The sequence below is a fragment of the Gossypium hirsutum genome, chromosome D04 (assembly GCF_007990345.1).
Source record: "Gossypium hirsutum isolate 1008001.06 chromosome D04, Gossypium_hirsutum_v2.1, whole genome shotgun sequence".
Lineage (NCBI taxonomy): Eukaryota > Viridiplantae > Streptophyta > Magnoliopsida > Malvales > Malvaceae > Gossypium > Gossypium hirsutum.
Genome location: NC_053440.1, coordinates 36,999,339 through 37,010,522, shown reverse-complemented (window position 1 = coordinate 37,010,522; position 11,184 = coordinate 36,999,339). Strand labels below are relative to the sequence as shown.

At 32.1% G+C, this 11,184-nt stretch overlaps 1 protein-coding gene across 1 annotated transcript; it reads left to right on the top strand.

Moving 5' to 3' along the window:
* The first annotated feature begins 479 nt into the window (after positions 1 to 479).
* On the top strand, positions 480 to 3,488 carry LOC107948463 (IQ domain-containing protein IQM3). Its single transcript, XM_016883017.2, has 9 exons — positions 480 to 1,071; positions 1,156 to 1,270; positions 1,429 to 1,494; positions 1,573 to 1,661; positions 1,753 to 1,840; positions 1,958 to 2,104; positions 2,188 to 2,280; positions 2,663 to 2,764; positions 2,843 to 3,488. Exons 1-9 carry the CDS (start codon positions 719 to 721, stop codon positions 3,347 to 3,349), a joined length of 1,560 nt encoding a protein of 519 aa, XP_016738506.1. The 5' UTR covers positions 480 to 718; the 3' UTR covers positions 3,350 to 3,488.
* The last annotated feature ends 7,696 nt before the right edge of the window (positions 3,489 to 11,184 follow it).

Sequence of the window (11,184 nt, the reverse complement as noted above, 5' to 3'; positions counted from 1 at the left end):
TGTGATGTATTTATTTATTTTTTTGAAATCTTACAAGTACAATCAAAGTATAAATATAAGTACATGTTCGAACAATCATAAAGTGTAGAATCAAATTATTACAACACTAACAGATTAAAAACTAGAATAAAATGTCAAATCAAACAATTACAACTAAAAACTAAAATAATCCTAACTAAAACGTACCTTGATAATAGCATTTTATGGGACTAAAAAATATAACTACAATAGATTAAAAACTAAAATAATCCTAACTAAAAACTTAGCATATTTTGGGATTAAAAAATATAATTACAACACAAATAGACTAAAAACCTTACACGTATAATAAATTTAAAAAATATACCAATATTTAAAGAAATTAAATCCTACCTCAAACAGAAAAAGAATCCTTCCTTAACTTTGAAACCCCTAGAAATTCCCACGTGAAGCAGAGGTTTTGTATTTATTTTCCTTTAGTTTCACTCGCTACAACAAGTGAGCTACTTACAATAAAACTCAATCTCAACGTTAGCGCCTGATCCACACACTTCACTGAAAATAATGGAAACATAAGGAAGGGGGGTCAGTTTCCTAGGAAATTTCCAAACGTTTATTTATATTCTTTGCTTTCTCTTTCTCTCAAATCCAGACACTCAAATTAGTTGAAATTCTAAGGCTTAGTTTGGTTTGTTTCAAACTAATTGAAATAGTTGACTAGTTATAGTAAACAAAGTCAATGGAGGTCATTGAATGCGGAACTCGAACAGCTGTTTCAAATTTCGATATGCAGTCAAAGTCTCTGTTTTATGACATTTCCTCCCGGGACAACCTTCATAATAACGGGTTTGGTCTGGGCTCCAAGTCGTCCTATTTTTTCTCCATGGATAGTTCGAAAGACGCAAACAAACCAGATTCTGCATCGGGGAACAGTGACGGTGGTTTTGAAATGCCGGTGGAGTCGTCGGGTTCGAATCACGCGCCAGGTGTTGGTTGTTGTCATTCGAACGCTGCGGTTAAGGTTCAGAAAGTGTACCGGAGTTACTGGACACGGCGTAGAATAGCTGACTCCGCTGTTGTCGCTGAAGAATGGTAAGTCTATAAAATCTTTGTCCATTTCTCTGCTGCTTCTTTTTTTTAAGAAGAAAATTGGCAATGATTATTTATTTATTGCAGGTGGAGGGTTTTAGATTATGCAACGCTTAATCACAGCACAATCTCCTTTTTTAATTATTCCAAACCAGAATCTGTTGCTTCAAGATGGAATCGTGTTGTCTTAAATGCTTCTAAGGTAATTTTTTTTTACTAAAAATTTCGTAAATTCAAAAGTTGGAACTGTTTTCTGACGGCGATCCTTGATTTTCCCTTGTTTCGTCCTTTAGTAAAAAAAAATCACAAAATATTGTTTTATTTTATTTCCATAAATAACAAATAATGGAATTTTGTCAGGTCGGGAAAGGATTGTTCAAAGACGCCAAGGCGCAAAAATTGGCTTTTCGACATTGGATTGAAGCTGTACTTTTTTTCTCCTTAGCCCCTTTCACTTAAATAAACAATGAACAGATTTTTTACTTTTATTTATTGTTACTCTAGATTGATCCACGCCACCGCTATGGCCATAACTTGCATATTTACTACGATGAGTGGTGTAAATCTGATGCTGGTCAGCCATTTTTCTACTGGTAAAACCTCCAACATTGCTGTTACACACGTGACAAATGTCCAAATAATTTTATAACCTACAATATTAAAAAAGTGGCTTGAAATTTACAGGTTGGATATAGGGGAAGGGAAAGAGATTGACCTCCAAGAATGTCCGAGATCAAAGCTTCGACAACAATGTATTAAGTATCTGGGACCTGTACGTGCTTTTGTATTTTAGATTCAATTTTCATTAAGATTCAACTTGTTAGTTCTGGTTGTTGCAAAATTCTGATGTGAATTTCATTTTGTTTCCGGTCTATGGTGGCGGAAACAGCAAGAGAGGGAGCATTATGAGTACATTGTTTTTGAAGGAAAGATTATCCATAAACAAACTGGAAATGTTCTTCATACAATCAAAGGATCGGAAGGCCAGAAATGGATATTTGTTGTGAGCACATCCAAGAAATTGTATGCCGGCGAGGTAAGTATCGACACTGACCGTTTTGAGTGTTTCCTCTAGGAGATAGGAAAACCAACGATTTTACCTTTTTTTGTTCCTTGTAGAAGAAGAAAGGGATGTTTCACCATTCTAGCTTCTTGGCTGGAGGAGCGACGTTTGCAGCCGGTAGGCTGGTGGCGGAGCAGGGAATATTAAAGGTATAGGTTCAGAATCATCAAGGACCCCTTACAGGGGCGTAGCTAGGGGTGGCAGGGGGCTGCCCCCCAAATGGAAAATTTTTCATTTGAGGCCTTTTAAGATTTTTAAAATTTTAAATTAGTAAAAGTAAAATTATACTTTGATCCCTTAAAATGATAAAAATTTGATTTAAACTTTTAAAAATTACAAAGATATAGGCTATTAAAATGGTGAAATTGTACTTTTACTATCGTAAAAATTACAATTTAATTTCGATCCCCCGTAAACTACTTTTCTGGCTTTACCCCGACCCATTATGTTGGTTGCATTTTGAATGACTGTTGTTCATCAAGTTTTGCTTTAACTTGTATAGATTGACATTTAATTTCTTTTCTTTTTCAGTCTATTTCTTCATATAGTGGACATTACCGGCCAACAGACGATAGTCTTGAGAATTTTCTATCATTTTTGAAGGAGAAAGGAGTGAACCTTAGTGAAGTGGAGGTAACCTTTCAATGTATCCTTGAATTAAATCTTCCTTCCTATTGTAAATATGATGGCTGACTTTTATCTCGTGTTTAGATACGCCAAGCGTCTGATGGTTCTGATAACTATGACAATGACAAATCCGGAAGTGGTGGGACTGCAGTTGAAGTTTCAGTGCCTATTGAACCTGAAATTAACAGTGAAGAGAAGAATGTATCACCGCAATCATCGGAAACTAATCAAACAGGGGCCTCATATACTTACAAAAGGACTTTATCCGGTGGTCTTCAAAGTCCAACAGTTGAGGTGCCTAAGAAAGCTATATTGCAAAGGATCAACTCGAAGAAGGCGGTCAAATCATATCAATTAGGACATCGGCTGTCACTCAAATGGTCAACTGGTGCTGGTCCGAGGATTGGGTGCATTGCCGACTATCCCGTAGAACTGAGACAAGAAGCACTTGAGTTTGTCAACCTGTCCCCGAGAACTCCTCACACCCCTTCACCATTCATGTCTCCACATACCCCGTCAACGCCTTCATCATACAGGCATCTAGGCAATCTTCCAGAAGCTACGGCTCCGTCGACATCAAATGACCACTAATGTTAACGGGACATTCTTGGTATCTGTGTGTAACATACAATGAGCTTACCATTAAGTTTTGTGGTTTTAGTGCTAAATGATGGCACTAGTGGATGTAAATATGATGACGTGCTTTAATGTCAGTTGAGCATTTTTGGAATGGCTATACCATTATGGTAGTTGATGGGTGATGTGTTTCATAAATATCCATTTGCTGTTTATGCCACCATGATTTCATATTTTTGGAGATGCAGCAACAACTTTTACACTAAAACTAGCCCTAGTGCCGGGGGATTACTAATTCTTGCCATAAAATTTTTTTTCAATTATGAAAATCAAATTTACTAAGTTGATTATTAAATGAAACTCTAGATAATCCTAAAAATCGTATTTTTAATTTTTTTTAAATTACAAATGATTTATGTATTCATTAAAAACTAATTTTTTATCCGTGCGATGCATAAATTAATTATGTGTATATCAAGCGGAAAGCAGTCTTATAGTTTAAAATTCAATATTCAATGTTAAGGGTTCAAAACTATAGAAAATATAAATAGTATTGTTGAAGGGGGAGGTAATAAAATAGCTTTGGGAAGGCATATGCACCACCATCATCCAAATTTCTAATTATATAACAATGATAAAAGTTGCTAATATTAAAGAGTCCCCTTAATTTAAAATTTTCATTATTGAATTAGTGTGAATTTATTATAATCGTTTTATTAATTGTTTTATGCGGCCTAGAAAATTGGTAAAAAAATTATATTTTTGTGTAATTACTATTTATAATTGTTTTTAATTTACTTTAAAGAGGTCATTTAATATGCTTGATTTAATACATGTAGAAATAGAATTTAAGATATAATATGATAAAAGAAAATATATTAAATCATTATGTATTAAGATTTACACATAATATATTATTGATTATCTTTATTAATAAAAATATATTAGATTATTATATATTAAAGTTTATTTGTTTTGATAAAGTATATATAATGTAACAAAGAAATTCAATTTAAAAGCTAATCAACATTAAATATAGTTTAGACTATGGTTTCAAAACATAAAAATTATTTTATGTTTAAGAAAAATAAACCCATCAATGTGCAAGGTATGATTAAAAATGAGTAACAATATTCTTTTCAACATTGGTAATAATATTTATTCTTAAAAAAAAACACTATTTAGGAACACTTGCACAAACAAACATAAATATTATATCTAATTCCCAACGCAAATAATATATATATATTCGTAAAATATATTTATGAACACTTACACAAACGTAAATAGAATAATGATTAAAAATAAATAAGATAACATAAATTAAATAATCATAAGGTTCAAATTGAGTAGAATTAGAATAACATGCGCATGGCCTAAATTGAACAAAAGGAGGAACACTATTGAAAAAATATGAACGATGAGGGACTTAATAAAAAATTAACCCAAAACCCTAAAATATTTTACCTAACTATATGTGATTAGATCTGTTCATAAGCCAGGCTCGATCTTGAACATTTAAGGTCCAAGCCCAGCCTAGCCTCACCCATTTTTAAGTTTATAATACTTTATATTATATTATTTTTATATATTATTTAATTATAACACATTAAAAAATAAAACCTATACTAAATATATAATACTACTTTAATATAAATGTTAAAATAATGTTAAAGATGGCTATATAAAACTTTTCAATAAATAGAAAAATACATAAAATTATATAATTATTTTTAAAAAAATGTTAAAAAATAATATGGACAGGCCTAAAATGGGCTTGAGTTAGTCTTTTGCAAATATGGACAAATTTGGACAAAATTTTAAGCTCATATTTTGAACCAAATTGAGCTTGAACAAGTATAAACTCATTAACATGTATGTTGGGTTTAGAGTTGTCCATGGGCCGAGCTCAAACCCAGACCGAAAAATGGGCCTAAAATTTTTCTCAAATCTGGCCCAGATAAAATGCTAATACCCGAGCCTGGCTCACCCATATTAAATTTTTTATATTAATTTTTATATAAAAATAAATTTAAAAATGTAATATATCAAATAAACTAAAAATATTAAAATAAATGGTTTCCAACAAATGGAAAAAAATAAAAAAATACTTAAATAACACTAAGATAAGTGCAACTTAACAAGTAAATACATCTAAAATGGTAGCAAAATTAATAATAAAATAAGAGTTATACAATATCCAAATAATAATAACAAAATAGTAGCAATATAATAATAGCAATATAATAGCGAAATGATGTCAAAATAATGAAAAAAAGGTAAAACAGTAAAAAAACAACAATTTTGTTTACAAATTTAGACCCAGATAAAAAAAAAATTACCCAACACCCAACCCATTTAAAAGACAGGATTTTTTTTTTGTCTAAGACCATTTTTGAGCGTATATAGATGGGTAGCAAACTTTCCCCATTTACAACTTTTGGAATTTAATTATTACTAAACTTACCAAATAATTTATTTTTCTTTCCCTTTTACCTACAGTCCGACCATCTTGAAACCAAAATAATAGCCTCTTAGAGATTATTTGTTGCTTTCTACCATCCTGTTTCATTGGATGAAGTCTTGGAAGCCTCGAATGGCCTCTTAACCTAAGATAAGCATCTCGTTTCTACATGTTGATGGTTTTGACTCTTTGAAGTTTTGATTCTTTTATCAGTTTTTCATTTACAAAAAGACAAATCCACCTTTTGGAAAACAAATTGATAAAGCTTTGAATATACTTTTCCTATCTAGATTTTCTAAACACTAAATTAGTGTATTCTATAATTTTTTAAACACTAAATTAGTGAAATTAATAAAGATGTTTCAATTTTGGCTAAGAAAAAAAAACTGCTTTAAATCAACAGCAATAATATATATTTTGTAATTCATGTGCACAAAAAAATCAATATTACTTGCAAATATTATGACGAAAATTTTTACAAATTTTGAGTGCCTAATCTAAGGATTATGTCAAATAATTTAAAATTTATGTCAAATAAGCTTAAGTTTTCATATTAGCAAGAATACTTTACTATAATATATATGTTATGTTACTCGTTATTACCGATCCATTACTCGGTTACCGATTAGGTCCTGACCCGACCCATATTCTACATAGTTCGCACTTTGAGTTCGCACGTGAGGTGTTCACATTTTTATATGAGACCGCATGATGTGGGTTTGCTCCACCATGCAGGTGAACCCACATCTAGAAAACGTGTTAACCCTAAAATAGGGTACGTGTTGACATGCATGGGGACTTACTTACGATGTCCAATCCATGAATAGTAATCATATCATATGAATAGAGAATCTAACCTTTTTGAAAGATATACATGCTAAAACACTCAACAATTTGGTGCGGTGAGCGTGGACAGATTTCCGACCATAAAAAAACCAAAAAACTAAGATGACTAACCCCAAGGAGAATTTCCCCAACGGTTTCCCATCGGGCCAGGGAGGAGGTTTTGGCATCAGCAATCAACCTGGTGAGATAGACATTTTTGCTGGTTGGTTTGCTGATCGACCAGAAAATCTGGGTAACATAGGCTGAGTAGGTGCTTCCAACTCTTTCAATCTCAATGCTCCATTTGGTCAGAGATCATCATTTCCCTCTGATCAAGGAGCATCGATGTTACCCCAATCCGTCTCCGTTGTTGGATTAGGCTTACGGAGTATTATGCCACATATCGAATCAAATGATAGCATAAAACCATTCAATTATTAAATTAAATACCAAATATTAAAAATCAATAATCATTCATAGCCTATATACGATTAAAAACCTTTTATCTAGCTTACGAAACCTAAAAATCAATTCGAGAACAAATAGGGACTTATTTGAAACAAAATAGAAAAAGGTAAGAAAAACTGAAAACAGGGGTCACACGGCTATGTGACATAGCCCAGGCCGTGTGGCTCAGGGACATGGCTGTGTGGTCAAACCGTGTACAGTTCGAAAATAGGATCACATGGTCGTGCCTCTAGGCCGTGTAACAACCTGAGATCGTGTGGGACAAACCTGCACCAAAATTAAACAGGCCACACAGTCGTGTGGTATGGTTGTGTGTGGCACACGGTCGTGTGACAACCCGTGTCCCAGACCATGTGCACCTAAAATAGCTTCCAAAACAAGGCAAAACAATACCAATTCCTTAGGTGCCAAGCCAAACCAAAATCAACCATTAACATGCCTTCAAAACACATTCAAACAAGTTTAAAACATATCAAAACATTCAACCTAAGTGCCTAACCAATGTACCCTCATTGACACCACCTTTCATACACCAAACTAATTCACATTCAAAAGATCAAAAGTCCTTACCTTGTACACATGCCAAATACACAAAGTTCATCCATTTCATTCACAAACAAATAATCATATTTCATCCACTTTCAAGAGGCACCAACCAAATAGCCAAAGACGTACATATATTGACATTTACAAGCCAAAACAAATATATACACATAACCATAAGTATGTCTTAACTAAAGTTTAACAACATCATAATAAAAGGACTTTAAAACTTTTAGTTCATGTCATTTATAACCAACTCAAAAATGACCACAACTTTTATTGAGATGAAGGGTGAATAGTATGTGTACTTCGACTTGGTTCCAACTGATCGAGATTCCTAATGATCTACAGAAAAAGAAAACAACTAACATAAGTAGCTAGTTCTTAGCAAGCTTGTATAAATCATAAACATAAACTTACCAAATAGACTCAATTTATACAATTCATGCAAAATTTCATTAACATGCTCATGAGTTCATTCAATTCCTATTCACATAAAAAATCTCACAAGTTAGTGAGTTCAACAATGAAACATATAATCTTTCCATATCATGAACATATATTAGGAACATATCAATATTCATTTCATTCATCACATTTTCAACATGTATCATTCATTCATTTCCAAAGCATTTATACCAACACTTACCATTTCATCCATCAAAATCATATAAGATAACATATAATTAAGTTCACTCGATTTAAGCCTTTATTACCTATTGAACCAAATGAAAAAACATCAGATACTTTGGAAAATGCTTACACAAGCTGTAATTGTAATCGTATATGCTCACACGAGCTGTGGATCGGGATGATAAGCTACATGATGCTGCTCACACAAGCTATGGAGAATCCGCAATAAATGCAAGACCTCAACCATTGGTAAGATATCCAAGACAAACACCTGAAACTGTAAATAACTCCTAATGACATGTCATTTGTATCCTAAGTATTTACGAGGTTCATATGGGCCATATTACATATCTAAATCATTTAATTCCATTTTCACTATACCATTTCAAGCTCACATACATACATTTCACATTTTCCAAACATAATCATCAATTTATTCAACATCATAGTTTAGTCCAAAATCACTAATCGACATATATCATGCAATTTAACTATACCTAACATGAATAATAGTTAACATATTACCAAAAGCAACAATTAGTAAGTTTAAACAATATACAAACTTGCCTAGACAAAAACGATTGCATAAACAAGGCCGACGACTATTCCATTACTTTAGCTTTCCACAATTCGAGTTCGATTGATTTGTTTCTTGATTTAAATAATAATTTTCGTTCAATTATTCAATTCAAACATCTCAAATAATTAAACTTAAGCTTATGAACCTTTTTAATATAAAATTAAAAAATTACCCCCAACATTTACTCTTTTTGCAATTTAGTCCCTAAAGCTGAAACTTACGAATTAACCACATTTAAGCAAAATACAAGCTAGAAGATTTCCATATAGCCCCTATTCAGATCACATTTATCAATTTTTTACAAGAATTTCATATAATTTTACCATTTCAACAATTCAATCCCTAAACATTAAAATTACTAAAAACTACTTTACAAAATTGTCATATTTCTCAACCAAGCTTATTAATCTACCATAAAACTTCACAAACACCTCAAACACATCAATGACATAATCCAAAATGTTTAACATTTTTATGAATTAGCCCCCGGGTTAGCTAGATTAAGCTAAAACGATTACAAAAACATAGAAATAATTAAAAAATGGCAACAATTACATATCATGCATGAGTTTGAAGCTTGGTCGAATATCCCCTTAGCTAAAATGGTGGTTTTGGTTCTTAACAATGTAAAATGTAGGAGATGATGGCTTTCCATTACTTGTTTTGTTTAATTTGTTTATTTAATTATCAATTTACTATTCTACCCTTATAATTTTAACTTAATAATTAACAAAAAAGTGTCCACTATCTATCTATATGTTTTATTTACTATCTAAGTCCATTAATTTACATTTCCATAGCCATTTAACACATTTAACTAATAGAAACTAACTTTTGAAGTTTTTACGATTTAGTTATTTTTACTTAATTAACTAACTATATGTTAAAATTTCTTAACCAAATTTTAATACGACCTTCTAATAACCCTATAAATAATAAATAATTAATAAAACACTAACACACTAGTCAGAATTGTGGTCCCAAAATCATTGTTTCTAACACCACTAAAAACGTGTTGTTACAATCGTCGCAACAACTATTTGGTTTACAGGAGCAACTGAGGTTGATGAAGGAACAAACGACTTGAAAAAGTGTCAAATTTGAAAAACAAAAATTACTTCAACAAGAGCTTTCAAGACAGAACGAATAACTAAGAAAGAAGGCACAATTCAACCATTTTGATCTTCAGGACCATGTCACACCTCTCTAGGAGGAGGCTATGAGTGCACATGCAAAGCCATGACAGAACGGGATGGATGCTCTGCGTAGAGATGTGCGAGCATTGCACCTTGATGTGCAAGACATGGATTGGTTGTTTTGTTCTAACAACCCATTGTCTCCAAAGGTGGTAGCTGTGAGCCTACCAACCAAGTTTAAAGTCCCAAAATAGATGTTTGAAGGTAGAATAGATCCTCGGGCACATCTCATGCAGTATAATGATTATATGAATGTGTTAGGGGCTTCTGATGCAACAAAATGTAAAGCTTTCTCGACGGCCTTTAGGGGAAGCGCGAAAGATTGATATTTATCATTGCCCCAGGGCTCCATTCAAAGTTTCTCATAGTTGGGATAGATGTTAAAGACAATTAAGTTCCCTATAGTTTTCTCTTGTACCTGATGGGATCTTAGTGCTCAAACAAAACTCTAGGGTGTACCCCCTCATAGATGTGCACTTTTTTAGGTGTAATCTTTCTTTCCTTGAAAATGTCTTGCGATAAATTCCTCAGATATCGCTAATAGGCGGATGCTTTAACGCTAGAATGCGTCAATACTTTAACTCGCCATCAAACCAACAAGATGGAGATTACCATATTGCGCCAAATAGTTTACATACCTACCTTACTCATTTTTTTCGGATCTGCCAATTTTCGGGGCGTGACACAAAAAAATATTGTAGCCATGATGTTGTGTACTACTAATTATGCACTTGGATAATATTATTAATTTAATGTTATGCAGTACTAGTTGTGGTTTGGAAGCTAATTTGTTATTATTCAATCTTTGTTCTTTGTTTTTTGTTTTTTATACACAATTAGGAATCATCTATCCGATTTGGTTGTTTTTAATTTATGATTGTTGATATTCTAGCTTAATAATTGAGTAATATTATATATTTAATTTTGATGTATTTATTTATAAATAAATCATTGCAATATATGCAAAAACAATGTAAAATATAAATTTATAGATATAAAATAAACTCAATTAAACAATAAAAAGATAAGAAAATCTCAAATGTATGTTTGTTTAATTGAAAATAGCTTTTATAAAATATTTTCAAGAAATCTGTCAAATAAGAGAAAATATTTGACACATATTCTTCCAACCACCAGAAAG